The sequence below is a fragment of the Takifugu rubripes genome, chromosome 15, assembly GCF_901000725.2.
Source record: "Takifugu rubripes chromosome 15, fTakRub1.2, whole genome shotgun sequence".
Taxonomy (NCBI): Eukaryota; Metazoa; Chordata; class Actinopteri; order Tetraodontiformes; family Tetraodontidae; genus Takifugu; species Takifugu rubripes.
The window spans coordinates 12,620,910-12,643,215 of NC_042299.1; the positions used below are offsets into that span (position 1 = coordinate 12,620,910).

At 43.9% G+C, this 22,306-nt stretch overlaps 1 protein-coding gene across 2 annotated transcripts; it reads left to right on the forward strand.

The window, feature by feature from the left end:
- The first annotated feature begins 4,181 nt into the window (after window positions 1–4,181).
- On the forward strand, window positions 4,182–22,249 carry ar (androgen receptor). Of its 2 annotated transcripts, none has more exons than XM_029848260.1 (8): window positions 4,182–5,570; window positions 10,291–10,457; window positions 10,559–10,675; window positions 13,668–13,943; window positions 14,945–15,089; window positions 18,620–18,750; window positions 18,828–18,979; window positions 19,233–22,249. In XM_029848260.1, the coding sequence occupies exons 1-8, from the start codon at window positions 4,468–4,470 to the stop codon at window positions 19,389–19,391; spliced, it is 2,250 nt and encodes a 749-aa protein (XP_029704120.1). In that variant the 5' UTR covers window positions 4,182–4,467; the 3' UTR covers window positions 19,392–22,249. The 2 variants fall into 2 exon arrangements, with proteins under 2 accessions (XP_029704120.1, XP_011609787.2); XM_011611485.2 differs by having other exon boundaries at window positions 4,468–5,570; window positions 10,306–10,457; window positions 19,233–19,391.
- Window positions 22,250–22,306: the final 57 nt, after the last annotated feature.

Genomic DNA, 22,306 nt, shown 5'->3' on the forward strand with positions numbered 1-22,306 from the left:
CTCAAAGAGTTGGCCACTCCTCTGTTGTTGTGTTTTTGGGGGGAAAAAAATCACCATTTATACCCAAATTAAAACCAGTAAAAAGAAAAAAAAAGGGGGGGGGGGGATCAGCATTATGTAGTAGGTTGGGAGAGATTAAGCTAATGATTTGTAGCAACAGAAACGACCTCAGGAAAGTAGGAATGAGAAACCTTTGAGTCCATTACTGTTTGCAGCTGAGCAGGATGAGCTGAGCCTGATTCTTGTTAGGTCATATCCTCTTTTTCTCGGCTGCCCTCTTGAAGGACTGAATTCTGTTCCAGCAGGAGGACACTCTACGAAGGCCACGACGGAATGGTCCCAGATAAGAACAGTAACATCTAACACCTGCATTTAAGCTTTTTTTTCTTCTTTTCTTCCACAATTCTCTCAGATCCATATGCTGGGTGGCTTCCCGGGTACGGTGACATTAAAAGGTTCTGTTCGCAGCAGGTTGAGGTTCTGGACTCCCAACATACATTTCAGACACTCACATTGATAACTCCACTTTCTTTATTCTGAAGAGAGATGATATTATAATTACGGAGCTGAACGCGAGTAAAGAATGTGTGGGAGAGCAGAGGGAGGCAAAGAAAAAAGCAAGGCTTCTAAGAGGCAGCGCGCCAAGGCTGAGACCTCAGAGGAAAACCTGCAAAAGTGAGAATTCAAGGTTTCATAGGACGGCACGGGGGTCCCCCGGCCGGGGCTCCAGCTCTTTGAAGTGAGCCTATTTAAGCAGCAGTGCTGCAATTCTGATTTCATTTATATAAGTGACTCTTTTCTTTCACCATTTTTGAAAAACAAAACAAAAAATTCCCTGTTTCTTTTCACTGCTGTTGCTGTAGCTGTGAGAACCTGTACAGTTCTGGATGAGAGGCGGGGGGGGGGGTGGTTGAATGTTGGACCTTTACTCGCAGGAATGCAGACTGGGCAGAGGCTCTTTTCTCTTCTCATTTGCGCAGTAAAATTGTTATGACTTCACTGAAACTGTACTCGGGCTATTATTTTTCCCAAACCTTTCAAACCTCGTCTAAATCACTGGAGGTGATTTACAAACGCCCCACGCAGGCAGTTGTGTTCTGGAAGGTGCGCAACAAAAACACTGTAACAACTGTTGACAGACAAAACAAAAGGCAGCGTCCAGGTTTAAACGCTGGCTCTTGTTAGCCCGCGTCAGCGCCGTGGAACTGTGTAAACTGTTTCAGCGGAAGATGCACAAGGAAGCAAAAAGAACACCGGCCTGGTTTTCTGAGACTCTGCAGAAGCGCTCAAACCTACTGTAACTGTACGGACAGAGTGTGTGTGTGTGTGTGTGTGTGTGTGTGTGTGTGTGTGTGTGTGCATGCAGATCCAAGGGTTCCACCAGCCACGCGGAGCCTTGACGCAGACCCTCGGGATCGCGGCCCTGCACTGGGTCGCCGGGAGCGACCGCCGTGCCAGAAACACCCAGGCTGGATCGCCTCCTCGCAGCTGCCGCTTCACACACTCGGGATTCACAGGGATGTTGTCAGAATCTGTGTAAAGGCCAAACTTTTACAGTCAAGACAGAAACAAGAGTGAGATCCGCCGTTGCACCAAGGACAACGGACATATGCACCATAACCCAAACACGGGACTGCTGTCTGGGTCACTGGCTTCTATAGCCAACTCAAAATAGGGCCCCGCTTCTCTCTGTTACAATCCTACGAATAAAACTTTCAAGACAAATAGTCTTAAATACACAGCTAAATAAAAATATTCAGCCAAACACTTGAGGTGCATGTTCCAGTATCTCTGTTAAATCAGATTAAGTGAGTTAAACTGATCTGTTTAAAAAAATAAGAAGATTATCCAACATTCTCAGCTTCGCAGTTACACAGAAGTCAAACAGTCTCATTAAAAGGTGGAGACAATGTGACTTCTCCTTTAAAACACGCAGGAAATGCACATTAGCTCCTCCATGTCCTCACCCTCTGTTCTCTTGTTTCTGTCCTGGAAGAACCCCAAAAACAAAAATGAAAAACCTTCTTTGTAAAGTCACTCCTATTAACAAAAGAATCCCAAATCAACATCATGGACAGTCATATATTAATGTATAGTAAAAACATACTATAATGATTAATATAACATTCATATACATACATGTACATAATATACAACCATTTGTTTGTTTGTTTCTCCTCATTGAGATGCACCTTCAAACTGTGTGTGTGTTTGTGGACATGTGAACACACACACACACACACACACACACACACACACACACACACACTGTAGCTGGATTTATGGACTTGGCAGAAAGTGTGAACATGTTTAAGTGAAGGCCACATACCCAAGACCAGAGTCCTAAATTTGGACTTACGCACCAAAAGGGCAGGACTTGTCACGTTTGATAAGATGCATGTGTGGATCTTGGGAACCGAACTCAGACCATGTGTAAAATAGGACACCAAAAGGAAGAAAAAGAGTCTCATATGGTTTGACCAGATCAGATTTTCTTCCACATTCCGGCTGCAGTCAAACACAGAATTCCACAAAAATTAACAGAATTCCAAAGAGAAAAATAAACCAGTTTTTTTTAAGTTAAAGAGGATGAAACCTGCCTGAAAGAATCAGTGGATGGGAAATTCCCAGTGAAGGCAAAAATGCAGAAAGTTCTACTGGCAAAGACTTTGTGACTATAGAGCCCTGAAGAGGAGCTGGTCCATCTGCTCCACTCAGGCTGGTCCACGGTCGTCATCTTTGACTTCCTCAAGCACCTTCTGCTCCACTATGAGTCTTGGTGTGTTTTACAGGAGTGCAGGGCCCCGGCGGGAGCGCTCCACGAGGAAACATCTCCATGATCATCACTGAGACCTGAAGGCAGGACTTACGGCACAGGCTCATGGCAGAGCGAGGTCAGCCTAACCAGGACGTCCGTAGGTGGATTTACAGTCGGGTTAACCGCAGCGTAGAGGTCAAAATGACCGATTTGCTGCGGACTCAAAACCGTGACAGCTTTCATTCACAATGGGACATCTGATGCATCAGGAAATGCCTTTAAACCACACAAAAAATCAAGCTCATCAATCAAAAAGATGACCTGATTCACAGTCAACCAGCTTTTAAGCAGCCAATCATAATCCAGCTCATTTCTGTTCACATCATGGTGACGATTAAGGCTTCGGTTTTGCCCCTCGAGCGGCTCTCGTCGCCCTTTTCTTTCCTCATTCCTCTTCAGCCACACTATTACAAAGTTGAAAACAGAAATGTAGGAAGCGCAGCGGGACGAGAGTTCTTCAATCCAACACGAAGGCCGAATGGACAAATGGTTACAGAGTTTCATGAAAGGTTAATGATTCACTCTGCAACAATCGGCCAAGACAAACAGACACTTCTGCTGCTGTAAATGGCTCTAACAGATCAACAGCATCGACGGGGGCCTCCTCCACACAAACCGGCCTTATAAGTGAGCTCTTAGCTTCTGAGCGCCAAAACAACCCCTATCATTTGGTCTCCATCAGAATTCAGACCTGTGAGATGTGTTTTAAGCACCCAGGCTGTGCTGAAGAGTGTTAACCTTGTTCAGGAGCGTTGGAGAAACAGTTGCACCTGCTCAGGTTAATTTGAGCTCTTACCACTAAAGACTGACCTGAGCTGCTAAAATATACGTCATCATCTCCACAGTCATCCTGATGCCCGTCTGTTGACAGATTTCAATATTTAGATTCCACCCTTATGAGTTGGTCCCTCCCTGGCTGGTGGTGCCTCTCACATGCCTTTAACACATGGTGTAACTATTGCATTTAAATGAACTAAAAGCTGCTTGAAGATGAAGTAGAAAATCTGCAGATTCCAAATCATTCATTTAATGAGGAATAAAACGACGGAAACTTACTAAAATTAAACTAGTCACATTCAGTGAAAGTCGTTCTGATATCAGATTTTTTTAAATTAATTTCGCGAAAATTAATAATAATTAATACTTATACTTAATACTTAATAATCTAATTAATACCGTGAAAGCCTCTATTTAGACCGAAATTTAACCCTTGACTGGAATAAAATGCGAGCATCGACTCAATTTCAACAAAAAGTTATTTATTGATGCTCCCTGAGTGACAACAGTCACCTCAATCTGGCACCCCAATAGTCTGGAAAAATCTGAAAAATATCTCGTTTCAAAAAGGCAGCAGATGGTTTTGTGTGTGGGCTATGTGGTGTTCTGACCTTTCTGTTTTATGGCTTTAATTGTTCAATCGTTGGGTACAGTGGTTTTGTTGACAACAGCCCTCTCCCGAATCCACTTTTACGCAAACCGGAGTTGATCGTCCATGAATCGGAAGATCTCAGTTTAGGAGGAGTTTGGGACTCTGGCGCGCTCTCAGGACCTTTACGGTTTCCACTGCCGAAGAGTTTGGCACTGACCATTAGGATCGGACCTGTCACGCAAAGTTCCGGGCTCTTGCTTAAATAATCAATTGCTCGGAAATGAGCCAAACTAACAGACAGTTATCTCGTAACAGCGTTCGTTTCGGGGTCGAGAAAAAGCAGACGGGCGGCGGCGTGAGCGCTCCCAGCATGGCGCAAGTCCTGGAGGAAATCTTTTTCCCTCAGAAACCAGCGGGAAACTGTGCCGACAGGCTGAGAAACGGCGCCGAGGCGCAGATCACTTATGGATCGGGACGCGCGGTGTGTGACATGGAGAAACGCTGCTGTCAAACAGCTGCTGCTCCTCAGGAGGAGTTAACCGCTGACAGCCGCGTGGGCGACAGCCGCTCTTTTCCAGCCTGTGCCACGATCTCAGAGACAGCCAGGGAGTTGTGCAAAGCGGTGTCTGTGTCTCTGGGACTGGCCATGGAGTCCAACGACGCGGCCGACATGGAAACGGTTCTCCCAGCTTGTTCTGCAAACGACCGAGACAGGGGAGAGTGCCTGCTCGGAGTTTCGGCCGTGCCTGTCAAATTTCCCGGAGCTCGGGCTATTGACGCTGCCGAGTACCACGATGAGAGACCCCAGCCCGGCCAGAAACAACCTGTGGAGCTGTTCAAAAGTTCAGACTGCTCTGCGCCTCCGCACCACCTCACTTTGAGTCATACATCCGCGGATGATACTAAGTTTACTTTGTGCAAAGCTGATGACCTGGTCCCGGAGGAGATCGATCCCCTGGACTCGGTGCGAGCCGCGTCTTGTCCCTATGCGCATTCGGCGCACATCAATTTCGCGCACTTCGGCCAGGTTCCAGAGAGACTTTACAAGCCCCCCGATGAGCCGAGCGACATCGCAGAAGCCACGGAGAGCAAGTTCGGGGGCTACGCGCCACAACACTACGGCGTCAAAATTAAATCGGAAGTCCCTGGAAGTGCCGGAGTGCTGTTGGGCAGTAATTACACCTTTAATGAAAAGTACAATTCCGAATATTGGGACGGGAGGCAGTGCGTGAGCGCACACAGCAACGGAGCCAACGACGCGCTATGTAATCCATACGAGCGGAGCGCCGTGCGCCATGAGCAGTGGTACTACGGAGGGATGGCCAAGATCCCGTACCCCAACTCCAGCTACATGAAGTCTGAAGTCGCCTACAATGACCCCAGGTGAGACAACAACAACAACCACAACAACAACAATTGGCCCAATTAGCGTTAAAGTCTGTCGTGCGTCCCTTTAGTCCAGTCGCCAAGTTGATACTATAGTTAAAGCAATGAAACAAGCGGGGGGGAAAAGCAGATTAAAGACGCTGAAAAATAGAAAATGCATAAAATTCCATTTAATAAATATTGCTAAAGTTGTTTTAAGATCGAGTTCTTTTTAACATTCATTCTTTAAATACGTGGTTACTGAAGAACAGGTTCTCTTAGACCACACGTGTTCCATCATCTCTTCCCTCCAGTAAAGGATTAAATGTCAGTAAAATGCTCTCACACACGCACAGATAGATAGATAGATAGATAGATAGATAGATAGATAGATAGATAGATAGATAGATAGATAGATAGATAGATAGATAGATAGATAGATCGATCAAAGGCTTGTCCCACGTGTTTGTTGGGTGGGTTGTCATGCTTGTGTATCACCTGGACGCCCTCCTGAAGCTCTGCCTGTGTCTCCATGCCGATCATTAAAAGGTTGTGGATGATAAACCTATTGATCTCTGCAGGCTGAGTCTGCATCAAGGTTGTGAAGCTGTCTCCGTAGCGTTCCTGGCGTGGGTTTGAGAGGCTACTCAAGTTTATTCTGAGAGGATATTACCGCTGTGGTTGTGTGGACTGGTTCTACACAAACGTGATACAAACTCCCAGTGGACGGAACAACAATAAATTCACCTTTCTGCTGAAGTTGTGTGGCCCATATATAAGTCAGTCAGGTTAGTGAAAGGCAGCTGAGGTTCCCGGCTGACATGGTCGTCCCCTTTATTCCACTGGTTGTGCCTTTACTGGGTCAAGGGTCAAAGGTCAGTGCAATGAGACTCCACAAACCTACAGAATGATCTGAACTTGGAGAAACTGGCAGGAGTTTAAGATTTGAAAGTGAAGCCAGGTGCAGAATCGTGAAGTAGAGGAAGGTCCCAACACTGGATTCAGATCGGTGATCTCACGAGGTCCCAGACTTCTATCTGCCTGTTTGGAAATGGTGGCTCCCAGATTTGTGTTCTATGGGCAGAAACAAGCAGGACATCCTCGCAAGTGCCCAGTACGAGGGCCTTTTACAGTCACCACAATCCCGCAGTTCTTCCCGAGCAGCAGTTTGCTGAATTCTCTGGACTTGATGAGGGAGTGAACCCCAGAACAGGTCTTAGATGCAGCCCAGCTCCTGATTTGGGTTTAAACAAAAGGGAAGGGTGGCTGGATATTGACAGTAATAGCCTGTACTCAGCTCCATCTTCAAATCTGCTGGATTATTTACAAAATTTCCTCTTAGTTGGAGAAATGATCAGTCTGATCTTTCACATTAATATGGATTTAATTCATTTGAAGTTATTTGCATTATTTGTTGCAGACTGAACTCTGAGGGGTTGTTTTATGTCTCCTTACCAAAATACGTACACATTCTTATGCCTTGGAAGCGCACCTGCTGCTTGGCCTCTCATCTTTGCTGCACAATCAGAGATGAAATGAATTCTTTTTTCCTTGACTGCTATTTCCCTTGCGGGGGTCGTGGGGGTGGGGGGCTGGAGCCTATCCCAGCTGCATACAGGCAAAGGCCCAGTACAGCCCTGGACAAGTCATTGCAGGGCCCTATCTAAGCATTTGGGGGCTCAAAGGTACTTCTGCCTTCCATACTCTGTCTGCAACCGGGTCAAGAAGACGCTGCTTCTCAACCCAGTCCCCGACAGCCTCAGCTACCCCCCCCCCAGGGAACAAAGAGGGACCAAATCAATGTGTGTAAACCCTCGTTCCCTGTATTGACAGTGCCCCAAGACAGCGGGCAGAGGTCGAATCTATGAAGGCTTACATCATTTAGAGCATTTAGCTTTTCCTTCAGCTTTGAGAAGAATTCTTAAACTTTTGCCGGATGAACGAACAAATGTCACTTTTGGTGTTTGTCAAGCCCGGCGAAGGTTGCGCTTTGATTTGCAGTTTACGTGTCGGCTGAGTGACAGACCTTGTATGCAAATGTAACCACCAATGCGTGCTCGTTGGTGTGTGTGTGTGTGTGTTGAGGGAAGCTGAGCAGAATCTACACAATGAGCGCGGCGGGGGACCAACAGTGGAGGAGCGCTCTGTCGATGGGGCTTGCGCAGTAGCTAAGATCTATTTACAGACCGTAAATTTGGCGATCTACCTGCACGCCGCGTCTGTCGGGCCGCTGAGGAAAATGTAACTAATGTGAGGACGCCCCGTCTCGGTCTAAGGGAATCACGGCGTGACCTTTGCCACTCAGGAATAATCCAGTTGCACCTGCATTTTCACGGGCTTTACACTTCTTGTCCAAGCTCACGTCATGATACATTTAATGGTCGTTGATTGAGAAACCGCCAGAGTCTTTGATTGATGTCTGGAGCTGATTAACATCAGCAAATTCAGAGTCTCACGTTTGTCGGTCCTTCTTGGCAGCTGTCTTCACTTGCTGCTTATTTAAGCCCTTTTATGCCTTCAGATTTTTCTTCAGCAGAAAAATTCTGCTGAGGTTTTGGATCAGGTGATTGAATTTAGTATTAGAGTAAAATTCAGTTTCTTTGTGTTCACAGAGTCCTGGTGTGTGTGTGTGTTTAGTTCACAGTCCATCTGGGAAGGTCGGTTTTTGCAGCATTTGTCTGAATGTGACCAGCCTACAAATCTGCACAGGCTGTCTCCAGCATGTTGATCTGGATTTCCTCTGAACATATGAACAATCTGAGCTCCCCTTAGACCTAAATATCATGGTAAGAGAATTCCACATCAGACCTTCTTTTACTTTATTGTTCTGAAGTGAAGAGGAAGCAGATCCCCCGATCGTGTAACCTCAACAGTTCAGCTGTGTGAAATGCTGTAGTTCCTAATATTTTATTTGTGGAACTCCTAAAATTAAGGCTGAAAGTCTGCACTCCAGCCCCATTTTGTTTAATTTTGGTGCATGACAGAAGAACGTTTTTCCCACTGAGGGGGAAAAAAATGGAAATGCATCACAGCTGGAATGAAAAGAGCTATAAATTAAAACCAAATTAGCTGCACATGAAGGCAGATATTTCTAATAAACATATCTCTTTAGTTAATATGACTGAACTATCCTGCATTTATCAAACAACAGTATTTGTGCATGTGCCACAATGGTCAGACTCCTGGAGATGATCCTAGTTTAAATATAGCAGACTGTTGTAATTGGAAGCAGTTTGACACTCGAGTTACTGGATTTAAGCGTCGCTCTGGAGATTCCGACGGGAGGATGAGGCTGGAAGGGATCTGTTGTCTAAATAAAGGATCTAAATGATCAAAGTGCCGGTTTATCAGGTGTCAAGAGCACTTGCTGTAGTATTGGCCTCTTCTTGATGTCCAGGACAGGTTTATCCAGATCTGTTTTCTCAGAGGAGACTCTCAATACTAACACAAGGCCAGACCAGTAATGTGTAACTATTATATCACAATATTGTTGCAAGCACAGTTTACTATGGTTGCAAAGAATGCAGCCAATGTTAGTGAATAATAGTCATTTTAGTTTATAATCTGTTGTCTCTGTCAATAAAGTCCATCCCCTGTAAAGTACTAAGTTACGTACTGAGTCCTTTGTAAAGCATTAAGTCTCAAAGTATTAAGCCTTAAGTACAAAAATATAAAATGAAAATGATTATAAGTACCAGCCCTGAAGCTTCCCGTCAGCCTTGGCCTCGGGCTTGGCCGGGGTTCATCCCGATTATGGAGCTGTAACTGTCAAACTCTCACAACATTTACACGCTCATAAAGATCGCAGCCTTGCTTCTCAGAGGAACACATGCTACGAAAGCCATTTTATTTTGGTGATAAATCAAGCGTGTGATTCATCCCAGGCTTGACTTTTAATCATTTTTGGTTGACTCTCGACAGTCTTGACCTTCTCTCAGCGGGGGCGGTGGGATGTTTGGCTGCTTCCAAAAGTCTCTCCGCGAGTCCATCAGGTGCATCGAACAATGTTTCCTTATTAATCTAAACGGGAGATGTTTGCTACCGATTTCTGCGGCGGCGTCAGATGTATATTTGATGGTGAAAGCTGTCGTTGCTCGTTAAATCCCGCCCGCTCTGTTGTAGATATGTAGCTCAGATCAGCCAAATGAAGTCTGCTCTGACGGCCTGTTGCAACACTTAAGTTTGCAAGTTTAATCTTAATGCGTCTGCCGAGCTAAGCGTCATCCTTGTCTCTTTTACGCTAAGCTTTGATATCTTAGTCGCACCAAGGCAACGTTTTGTCTGAGGCTTTTCCAATCTCTTAGCTTTCAAGGCTGAAGCCAGGCGGCCAATGTGCCTCCTCACCCTCCGCCCAGTGGCCCTGGTGTTGATGCTTGAATCGTTCCCACACCATCCTCAGTCATCACACTCTCTGCCCTACTTAAATCACTGGCTCAGAGGCCTTGGCACAGTTCTGGGCAATGAACAGTAACTGTTCTGTGGTTACAGTCAGTAAACTATTGAATAAGTAAAAGGTAATTACAGACTTGGACGATGATGAAGGAGTTCATGGTTGGATGTTTTTATGTCCCAAATAGGCTATTAATCTTACAACAGGCAACACAAAAATGTTGATAACAAATACGTCCAATTTAAGATTCATTTTAACATTCGCTCTGTAAAAATGGACAGATTTTATCGGAAAATACCAGCAAACCGAGGGTCAACAGCTTTTTGTATCTGCTCCTGTTTCATCCAGTATTTCTGGCTGCAGATTTGAGTCCGGCAGAGAACACACGTACCCCATGGAGTTCTTCTTTCCACCACAGAGGACATGCCTGATCTGTTCCGACGAGGCCTCCGGCTGCCATTACGGCGCCCTCACCTGTGGCAGCTGCAAGGTTTTCTTCAAGAGGGCTGCGGAAGGTGAGCCAGCCGTTTTATCACCCTTTAACGATCCACTTTGAAGGCCTTTCTCACTAGGTTTCTTTCCAAATGACTAAAACAAACATCTTATTTCGACGCAGGGAAACAGAAATACCTGTGCGCAAGCAAAAATGACTGCACGATTGATAAACTGCGCCGAAAGAACTGCCCGTCGTGCCGGCTGAGGAAGTGTTTCGAAGCGGGAATGACGCTCGGAGGTATGTCTGGACATAAGCGGCGTGTGTGGTATATGAATGGAAGCGCATGCATCCACTCCGTATGGACTGGAACGAACCACGCGCGCCGCCTGTTGCTTGAACAAAGCCTCGCGGACCGAGAAAGTGAAGTCTTAAAAGTTAAACTATTAATGGTTTCCCGAGAGCGAGTACTTTATTCTCTCCACACCACACATCTCCGCTGGCTCCCTTCAATTGCAGCATCATCACAATGGGGGATGTTACTGATAATCAAGCCCCTCACTGAGCTACCATGCAATTTAGACCCATTCCATTCACCTCTCCTTACTGTCACCTAGACCTGCTCGTCATATTAAGGCTGTAAAGATTGACATGTAGTGGGCTAATTTTGGTTCCGTGTTCAATTTTCACTCTCTTCCATTTTCTGATTCTGTTAACGGTGAAAATTGTGCTGGAGGCACAAAGCTGACATGAGACATGTGAATTAAAGCCGCAGACATGCTGGCAATTTTTGCCACCAGTCGCTGAAAAACCCATGGAGGGAAAATGTGATCTAATGCTGTGATTGTAAGTAAAAAGGCACACCTTTACTAGTTTTGGTGGCTTAAAAGAGCCTCCTTTCACTTGCCTTCTCAAGCCAGATATGTGATTCATTTGCAGCATTTTACAGGGTGGAAGGGAATGACAGAAAGTGGAAGAAACATTTGGTGTTATTATCACCACTCAAAATACTTCAAGGCTGTACAATTCAAATTTCCTGTCACACTTACAGATTCTTATAATTCAATTGTGCTTGAGTTTGGTACCTGTCACTGAATGTGAGATGGGTTTTAACTTTTAGACCTTGGATTATTACCAGGCTGTTAATTACATGATCAAATATGGCATTTCAGCCCTGGATCTCCTTCGTGTTACGCAATGCCTTTTGATTTGCTTGAAGTTTGGAACGAGCTGTCTATCGAAGCATAAATTACACACAGGAGCGACTTAATTTAGAGGTGATGAGTCTCGCAATTTGCCAAATTCCAACCAAATTTCAAAAGAAGGGCTTACTAAAACACAAGTTTTGGAAGTTTTGACTTTTCAAATGTCACTTCAATCACCGATGACAGACTTCTGTGCATTAAACAGTCACGTCACAAACAGCAAGGTGTTGTTAGAGTGCTACGATCTCTAGAATCACCCGCAGGTGTGGGAAATATTGTGCATACAGAAATCTTCTCAGTATAAATAATAAACTTTTGGGGTCGTTATTGGACAAATAATCAGATAACTGTCATACATAAGAGGGAGGAGGGACCCCCTTGTGTTAATATCACAATATTAGGTATTAAGTACCAGAGAATTCCACTTAACAAATATCTAAAGGGTTATTGGGTTGTTGTTGTTGTTATTGTAGTGTTGTAACACTAGACGCTGGCAACTGGCAACAAATTAGTAAAGGCGCAATTTGCATAATTGAATATGCCGATGAGCTGACAGCAGTAAGGAAAACTTCAATCTGGTTTATGTTAGTATTAAATCTTGCGAGGGATCCTAATTTGATCGCCATCCAGGCTGTTCTCTGCAAAGATCAGACCGCTGCCTAAAATCTCCGGGGGGAAATTTTAATCTAACACTTTTATTTCGAATGTTTGTTATTGGATCAGTTGTAGAATTGTGAGACTTGCAAATAATCCTTTTTTTATATAGTTTGTAATTTGCTTTCACCTCCACTGCTTTTGAGTGAGGCTCCAGTCACGTCTATAAATGGCAGTTCAATATTTATCCTAGTGAAGCGCAAAGCCAGGCGGCGGCTCTAATGAGACCGTCTCCACGTCGACGCCGTGAGAGGCTGGAGCGGGACAATTAACGCTTCATTTCTAGATTCAGTCAACACTGAGAAAATGGATTCAACTGTGCATAATCATCACCAATAATCCATCCCTCCGTTTTTTACCCCGACGTTAAAAACTTTGCAGGGGAAAACTCCAACTCTCAAATCGTTTAACGCTGACTTTTATGCAGCACGTGTCACAGATGGCATTTGTCAGAGCTGTCATTCAAAGATAACAGGCGCAACTGTTTATTTGTGCAAATGATAATAGCTGTAGAAATAAGCAGCACTAAAACACCGCATTTAGCTGTTTTCAAATGTGCTTTTTAATTTGCTCTCGCTGGGAGGCCAACTGGATTAAAGGCAGTTTAGCTGCACGGTGCTAATCTGAGTGATGGTTTAAGATGATGCTTTGATGCCGCCGTTTCTCTAGACACAAAGAAACCAGTTGGATTCCTTTAATGTTAGGAGTACTGTGAAATATGAGGCCGTGCTGCTAAACTGATGGTAACTGCTTCAGTCCGGGGCCCTTCTTAACTGTTTACTAATTCTGATCCTGATGAGCATGCAGCTGTCAAAGGCTGTCATAGTACTGTTAAATTAGGCCAGTGGGCAATCAAAGTCAAATATTAATGAAGATATATGGGTTTAGGTTCAATTTACTAACTGTTCTATTGCATTAGGACATTTTCGTTAGAGCCTTCCAGGTAAATGAAACCACACACACAGTGTCCACTCTGCCTCTGCCAGATAAGGCTCATCTGCTCAAAGAGTTTTCTTTTAAACTGAGATAATCGAATATCTCCAGAGCTTTTGGATCAGCCTGCGTCGTCGTCTATAACTGAAATTCATTTTAAAAGGTCGGGTAAAATCCAACGTTGTCAGCCATCGTTTTGTAAAACTCTGCTCTCTAAATAAAGGACATGAATGAATGACAGCGTTGTTTGTACGAGTAACTATGACCGTGTCACGGTGAGACCGTGATCATCAGTGGAGAATCGGGACTGGATCAGTGTTTGTTCATTGTGCCTGCAGCGTTTACGGCTGCAGTGGAGAAGTTCAGACATTAGAAACAGGAATTAAAAATTAGATATGAAACCTCCGCTGAGAGACTTCGAACTGCTTGAATCTCTATAATTGAGCGTGCAGAATTGTAAATCAGTGCGCTGTGATCAAATGTTGTGCTTCACTTTGTAGCACGTAAACTAAAGAAAATTGGACAACAGAAAAACCCTGAAGAAGATCACCTTGTCCAGGATTTAGAGGTCATCCACAATGCTTCTCCAAAATCCGGCCTCACCTTCAACTCCCAGGTGGTCTTCCTCAACATCCTGGAGTCCATTGAGCCGGAGGTGGTGAATGCGGGACACGACTACTGCCAGCCGGACTCAGCGGCCACCCTGCTGACCAGCCTGAATGAACTGGGAGAGAGGCAGCTGGTTAAAGTGGTCAAATGGGCCAAAGGATTGCCAGGTAGGACGCTGTCAGAGGTTGTGGAACAGAGACAAAGTCTGATACTGCAGACAGCTTCAGCATCCTACTGTTACTGGACTCTAAAACAGCAAATATCATCAGATTTATCCACATATAATCAGGCAGGTCAGCAGTGACTGGACAGATTGGTGGTGATATACAAAGAGGACAATGGGAAATGCTTAAAACACTAGTGTACAGTCACAGAACTCCTCATTTTTCATTGTTGCTGCGGCTGACTTGCTTACAGTAATGACCAGCAGATGCAAATGGAAATAATAAATGGAGTGGGGCAGCGAGGAAGAGGAGGAAGAAAAGGCTAAGAGGGGGTTATTTAGCTCAGAGAGGTGCAGGTGTCTGAGGTCACATCATAATGATTCCCAGGCCAGAGTCATCTCAGAAGCAGTCGAGAGTAGTCAGGTAAAAATCAGGCCTGGGAAGTTGGAGGAGGAACGCCAGAGGAGGAAGAACAGTCGACCTACACTGAGGAATGCTTTCCAAACTCTAGGGCACTCAAAGGTCACAAAGTACTGCAGGGGGAGCTTTGCTGTCTCAGTAAATGTCTAATTCCTGCATGATTTAGAGTTTTTATTTTGTTTTTTCAAAAACACTAATGGTGACTGAGTACCCTGGTTGTGAACCCCTGGTTTGATTATATTCAGTGTATTTTCATGTTCTCCCAAAAGTCCCGGTAATAATCTGAACTGAACTGATGATAAATTGCAGCTTCTGAGTCACAATTACCAAAAAACAACACAAATTAACTGTAGAGAAACCTGATGAAAACCCTTTTAGAACACCTGTGAGCCGCTGTTGTCCAGTATGAGCACATATTTCGCACATAATTTGATAACGAGCATGTAGAATGTGAATGCGCACAGATGCTCACATGAACTTAATCGAGCTGAACTGAACTGCGGCCCTGAGAGGCTCCTGGCCCCAGCACGACGTGATAATGAGCGTTGTTTTACAGCGTTCGTTGTGTGAATGCATGTCCCCAGGTTTCAGAAATCTCCACGTGGACGACCAAATGACGGTCATTCAGCAGTCCTGGATGGGGGTGATGGTGTTTGCCCTGGGATGGAGGTCTTACAAGAACGTCAACGGGAGGATGCTCTACTTTGCCCCGGATCTTGTGTTCAACGAGTATGTATGATGTTAAATTCAGCAATTCATTTCTTGGTTTTATTCGAATTTGAGCTCACAATCGGTGCGTTTCTGCGTGCAGAGCTTTGCCTTATAATGCAGATGCGGTGTACAGTCTGTCCTCGTCTCTTCCTCTGTCAGTCATCCCCTCATTTGTTTTCCTGCCCGTGCACAGACACAAAAGCGCCTCTAAAAGGCTGCAAAGTGGAAACGGCCCCGGGCTTTTTAGGGCCATATTCCCCCAATTTCCTCTGCAGTTGTTTCTTTGTGACTTTGAGATTAAAGTGAGGGACCGTAGTTTCCAGCATTAAAACTCTGGCAGACAGCTGATTTCATCTGAATATTTCTCATGACAGATGACAAGGATGGAGAGCTCTCTGTGGATGATGAGAGGAATATTAATATCATCAAATGTTTCCTGCCAAGGATTCGTAGTAGCAACTGCTTTTTAGAGAGACAAATTATTATATAGTAGTAATGGACAATAAAGAGGCATTTCTTTACTGTCATGTAAACTTAAAGGATTGTTCTTATCAAAAATGAGGTACATTCAAGAACACCTGCGTATGACTGGACACAGAAGTAGATTAATGGCGATTTTCGACGCTACGGCGCTGAGCTTTCCAGACGTTTCATGAACTAAACATGCTGAGAAGAAATATAAGTAAATAAATATAAAATGGAGTATTCTTCAGGTTATTTAAGCACCTTTTTGTGGTTATGGAAGACCAAACTGAAGACAAAAGAGCTCACACAGGTAGCAGACGAAGCTGGCTGCAGAGCGGTGACAAAGAAAATGGATGATGATGATGATGATGACGATGATGGCGATGATGATGACGATGATGGCGATGATGATGATGATGATGATGATGACGATGATGATGTGCATGGGTTCCAGACTTCAGGCTGTCAGTGACTGACAGTGAAAATTCACTCCAGATATAATGCAGCACCATCATTTTCAGGGTTCCGAGCGGCACGGTTGTAAAAACCAAAGCTGTCTCCTCTCCTCTTTAGTTGTCTTATCTGCGAGCAGCAAACACAGTCCGCTCGTGCGCTCCCCTCACTGCTCACAAGAGCCGAAACCTTCTTCTACAACTTTGTTCCGCTGCCCTTTTGGCTCTTTTCAAGAATGAGAACATTAACGATGAAGCAGTCTGCAGGCTTTCCTCCATCTAAAACGTTGGGACCCTCCGTCCACATGCACGTCTGGTAATAAGCTACCAGAATCCTTCAGATCTTGGAGATATTCTGCTGAAATACTGCAACAAAGATAACGGTTGAGACGCTCTATTATATACATTATATACAGATATAAACATCTGCTCCTCCTTCTATATGTATAATGCATAATGCAGAAAACTGCTGTCAGCATCGTCCTTGTTGCTTTAATTGACTATGAAATCCTGAATGTGCCTTTAATGGAGCCTTTATGGGCCTAAACCAAGGCGGCCCTCAGCCGGGCCGTTTCCTGTCAGTGCAGACTATAATAATCATATTTGACATGAACGAACTTCTTAACCAAGTTGATCATATATCACTGACAGAGAGACTGTCACCAGCATATGGGCGAATACTGGATTAAGTTGTGTTTAGCTATATTTATCATAAAGCTGTTTAACAGCTGTTAGGGGGTGATGCTTATTTTGTCCTAAATTCTGGTGCTTAATTAACACCAATAGTCCATTAGTCTGTTTTTCTGCCTCCCACCATCGCCGTGTTTCCCCTCAAACATGACACCAAACTCTAAAAGTAATACATCAACAACACGTTGGATGAGCTGTGGGAACGGTAATGAGGGTGACAGCTATTAGGTCGTTACTATTTTAGTTATTAATTAATTTGCTTGTTGCGCACTTCAGCCTCACATGCAAATGCTCCTGAAAAGTGCCAGGAACCATTAGCTGAGTGGAGATTATTCCCCTCGTCTCAGAACGTTCATCCCTGTCGGGAGAGCAGGTGTTTCGGTGTTGGCTGGATACAGTTGCCAGTCAGCGGGATACCATATGGATACACGGAAGCTGGATTAACATCATACCTGATGGTGATTTTGGCGTTATTAAGATTTTAGCTTGTTTACTTTAGCCTCACTGAGGTTGTTTTAGTGGGCTTACCAGACAGAGAGGGGGGTTATTCTCATTATATAAAGTCCTATATCACTTTCCATCGTTATTTGGCATATTTTTAGCAGTGCGAGATGCCGTGAGGGTGCTGATTTGTCTTTCACACCTTGAAATAGCGCTTTTTTCAGTGTCCTATCACCGGAACCTTTGCTTTCTCGACATGTTTTGTGCATGAGGATGCCAGCCTCCGGTCTATACAAAAGGGAAATATTTTACACTGCACTGATTCCTACTCGAGTATTTGTGCTGTTCTTCCTCACGCCCCCTCACACCCACACCAGTCATATCACACTGTAGTTTTCCTGCTGTATGTGACACAGCTTTCGTGCAAATCTGCAGAAAGCACAGAAACCACTTCAGAGATTCATGTCATGACCACATGAAAAACTAAAACCCGCACAGAAAGTTTGATTCTACGAGAGAAGTTTGTCATCAAAGTACCGGTGCCAGAGCCTATTGGATCAGCAGTTTCTGAAGACTGTATTAGGGCTGATAGAGGCCTTGATTTAGAAAGAAGGATAATTGAAGCTATTTGAAAGTCTTGTGAGCACAGAGTGTTAATGGGTGTCAAGTGCTCTTAATCATCTGCTTAATGCTTCCTGCCAAGTTGTTCTCAGAGTGAAAGGCCTATTATTGTAATTGGAAAATGAAATAAGGAGGAAAAATGTGGGCCATTTCTTTGAATACAAAAAATCACTAATATATCTCCCCTTTGTGAAAACCGACACAATCACATCAATCTTAGCGCACGGTTTGACTGCTGGAGGACAGGTTTCCATGTCAAAGATCTGCTGCACCAGCTGCTGCGAATGTTCCTTCCTTCCTAGTTACGAGATGAAAGAAAGATGATTTAAAATACGTTATTGTGCAGGTTGTTATCACGTTGTCCACTGACATTAATACTTTGATGCCGGTTTTGTTATCCTAACGTACAGGGTTGCAATACCTTGGACTGGACGAGATGGAATAAAAGGCATCTCCGTCGCCCCCTGCTGGCTGGTGTCAAACTTCGTCCTCCTCTGTGATTGTTGAAATAACTCTGGATGAAGGAGAGGAAAGATCTGATCAAATATGATGATATTACTTCAAAAGGAGCCAACATGACTATTGAAATTCAAAGGCAATCAAAGAGAAATTCTTTTCTAGGGAATAGAGAATTAGGTTTCTCTAACGTCTCATCGAGGGCGTCAAAGATCACCGAGGAATCTCCTGATTTATTGTAAAGATAATCTGCTGCTTCCGCCTCCTTTATGACATCAATGAATTTGGTTCTGACCTCTGACATCTGTCTTCTCTACATTTCAGTACAAATGTCCAAAGTGTAAAGTGATTTGGCCTTTGCCTCTCAGGACTTTGTGTTTTCAGTATTCTGCGTTTCCCACCGTGATCTTTTGATTCCCGCAGACATCGAATGCAGCTTTCCACCATGTACGAGCACTGCATACGGATGAGACACCTGTCGCAGGAGTTTGTGCTGCTGCAGATCTCTCAGGAAGAGTTCCTGTGCATGAAGGCCCTGATTCTCTTCAGCATCCGTAAGTACGAGAGCAGCTTTCTGCAGGAGCCGGACGGCAGACGTGAACTGAAGTGCGTTTGTCTTGTTTTTCCGAAGTTCCGGTCGAGGGGCTGAAGAGTCAGAAGTACTTCGATGAGCTGCGGCTCACCTACATCAACGAGCTGGACCGCATCGCCAGCTACCGGATGACCAACAACTGCTCTCAGAGGTTCTACCAGCTAACCCGGCTCCTGGACTCCCTGCAGATGGTGAGACTCAGCAGGAGAAGGATCAGCTGAGGGAGAATATTTACGCTAAACAACAATAAACCTTTAGCTTTAGAAGGAAAAAGAGTGCAACATGAAGGGCTGTTCTGCTAATTTGCCTAAAACCTCAGATGCAGCAGACCGCTGCCTTCTGCTCTAACTCAGGCGGGCGTTTTTGTGATCTCCATTTTGTCCAAGCAGCGTTTGGCCATCCTAACCTCGGCCATCTTCGTGTTCTCTCCCGCTTCTCTTCCAGACGGTGAAGAAGCTCCATCAGTTTACATTCGACCTGTTTGTGCAGGCTCAGTCGCTGCCCACCAAGGTCAGCTTCCCAGAGATGATCGGAGAAATAATCTCCGTCCATGTACCAAAGATCCTGGCAGGTTTGGCAAAACCAATCTTGTTTCATGAGTAAAAGGACTTCATAAATAAACAAATGACTCATCTGTGCTGCCTCCGTAAACTGGTACTACTTCCCGACATTTGCGGTCTAATAGCTCCTGGCCTTTTTCTGCAGTCAACATTTTCATTCCATTTAGCCATAATTGAGACTGTTTGTTTGGAACTATTAAAGCTTTTATGTGAAATGTTGCGAGGCATCAGCGGCTGACAGCCCTGCTCCGTCGGAGTGCAGAGTTCGTGTTGTTAGCAGAGACGCCGCTTCTCAACTGGAGCAATCCTGTAAATCGTACCTGCATCAACGCCATCGTCAAATCTACGAAATGTAGCCTCGTTAAAACACAAGTTTTGGATTAAGACAAACATGCACGTCGTACAGTGCAGAAAAGAAAAGGGCATGGATCAAAGGTGAGAGAAAAGGCCACTTCCCTTCAACTTAAAAAAAAAAAAGTAGGAGACATTTAAGTGCTGAAGTGCCTTAAAATCAGCTCTGATCAATTTAAATGACTCCTCATTTGATGTTAAAGATTGGCTGGATGTAGAATCTGTTCCAGTTAAGTGTCGTAGCTACCAAACAGAAGCTAACTTGTTTTACAGTGTGTACAGTGGGGCTAAACTATAGCGGAAGATTCAATTAGATTTCTAGATTTCAGATCCAACTCAACAAAGCCATCCAATATTTCTGTTGTTGAGATTAGTGTTCAACAACAATAATGTAGCTGTATGCCTGTTTTTGGTTTACAGGGTATGAATAAACACCTGTGCGAAATGTATTCACACACCCGCCAGTAGGGGGTGCTAAAACCAACTTTTACACCTTAACTGGGTGTTGGAGACCTGCGTGATGTAGGTGAAGCCCATTGGTTCTATGTATTGATAAATCCTTCAGGCTTTACATCTTGGGGGTTTTTTTTGTTTGTTATCTGTGAAAATTTGCATGTCTTCTTACCTTAATTATTCATGGAAAAATCATTGTAGTGTTCAAAACACAAATGTTTGATGTCTGTTGGCCAAAATGATCGCAGCTATCTTTGTGTATTGCAGTAGTGGACCTTTAGCTTAGGTGGGTTTTGCTTTTTTTAATTACTATAATTGTTTTTATCATTATTTTCTATCGTTATTAGGTCACACATGGTGGAAACCGTTCAACTCGATCCTCACCATGACTGTTTTTTGATCATAATATTTTGACTAGGTGACAATTTTTAACGTCTGTTTCTAAAAGCCAGTATTATAAAAGACCAGTTAGAGAGTTTTACACAGGTTTTTTTTTTTACAGCCACGCTGCAATTCACACTTCTCCCAACCACATTTGTGACTGTTGATGCTCTTGATGTTCCTCCTTTTACAGTGTTAACTTATGAATATGTAGTGCTTACAAGACATTTGGCTGGAATGATGTTTTTCCAATTTAAGGCTTCAAATAATTATTTAAGTATTTACCACTATTACCAAAAGGGAATAGTGAATAAAACCAGAAAATGGCACATCAAATTATGTAAAAGGAACACTGATATGAACACGATGGGCCTTCCTAAAGAAGCTGTCGACATTATCAGGCTATGAATGGACCCAGCTCAAGCTGCAGATACCGGGGTAATTGCGGCACTGGTTGCGGGTCAGAGTGCCAGAGCAACACAACAAACAGTAACTGAACCACTCTGAACTGGAAGGCTGTTGGCGTCCTTGACCGTCCTGCCAAACCTCAGAGGATAAAAACCAAGAAGCGATTTGAGGAATGCCTTGAAGCCCCAGATCACAAGAGTTTCAAGTAAAACCATATTGAATAATTAAGCTGGATACAATTCTTTTTTTCTTTTTTTTAAAGGAGAAATGATCCATGAAGTAAAGTAGCATGTGTAACATTTACAGCTACTCTGTAACAGTCGATGCTCTGCAATGTTTTTTAAAGTTTGTAGACTTTACACTTTTCAGCAGCTGTATATTTCTTTCACAAGGTTGTAGATGCATGTGTGTGTAGAACAATTGTGCGTAACTTGGAGCTGTATGCTGCTCTCAGCTTTGTAGGCAGCAGCGTACAGCGACTTCTTTGTTTCCTTTAGCACAAAAGCTAACGTCAACTTGCATGGGACAGTGAGCATGATGACAGCCTGTCCTCTAGTGTACAGTAATACCACCAGTCAGGGGATGTTGTGACTGATTGTAGCTCACTGGTGGAGTTCAGCATCAATTATCAGCTCTTTTTATTCATATTGTCATATAATATGATGTTTGCGGCACTTAAAATAAATGGATAAGGGCAACTCCAGCAGTCCGTCAGCTGTTATTATTGAGGCAGCCGAGCCTGACAGAGGAACATGTAACTTCTTCTTTTAAAAAAAGCCTTCTAGTAATGGCATGTAATTGAGACAAATATTAGATTATGTAGATTTTCAAAAGCATTTGTGTCAGTGTTTATCAAGCACCTGATGCTAAGGTTATGCAACACTTCAGAAACTGACTGAAAGCACTAGAATTTTTTTTATATTTTTACAGTTTATGTCTGTGTTACGCAGCGGCATTACCAGCACGTTAAAGACTCACTGAGCCATAAATTATTCAATTCTCCTGTAAATTTCAGCACCAATATTGTCAGTAAACACATTTGGCTACATTGTTGGCACCGTTTCCACTGACAGAAGCTGGTACGTGCCCTGTGTATCACGTATGTACTTGGTTCTTTGTACATGCTGCAGTTAACTGTATGTATTGATTAGATAAATGTCTGTTTTGATGTTCAATATCTTGACTTTTAAAGGCACTTCCTTGTATGATTTATACCTTTTGTGAATTGTGTTTTTTCAATATGTGTGTTTTTCAACCGTGTAAAGCTGCATCATCTTTTGAAGGCAATTAAAACCATTCTGACCCTAAGGAATGCTGCAAGAGCTTATTTTAAAGAGATAGATGCATGCAAATCATGCCTGATGT

Excerpts from the sequence above, each read along its gene's own strand:
- ar (XM_029848260.1), top strand. The coding sequence starts at position 4,468 with ATGAGCCAAACTAACAGACAGTTATCTCGTAACAGCGTTCGTTTCGGG. Across the intron at positions 10,676-13,667 it reads AGCGGGAATGACGCTCGGAG|CACGTAAACTAAAGAAAATT; the intron begins GTATGTCTGGAC and ends TTCACTTTGTAG. Across the intron at positions 18,980-19,232 it reads TCCTGGACTCCCTGCAGATG|ACGGTGAAGAAGCTCCATCA; the intron begins GTGAGACTCAGC and ends CTTCTCTTCCAG.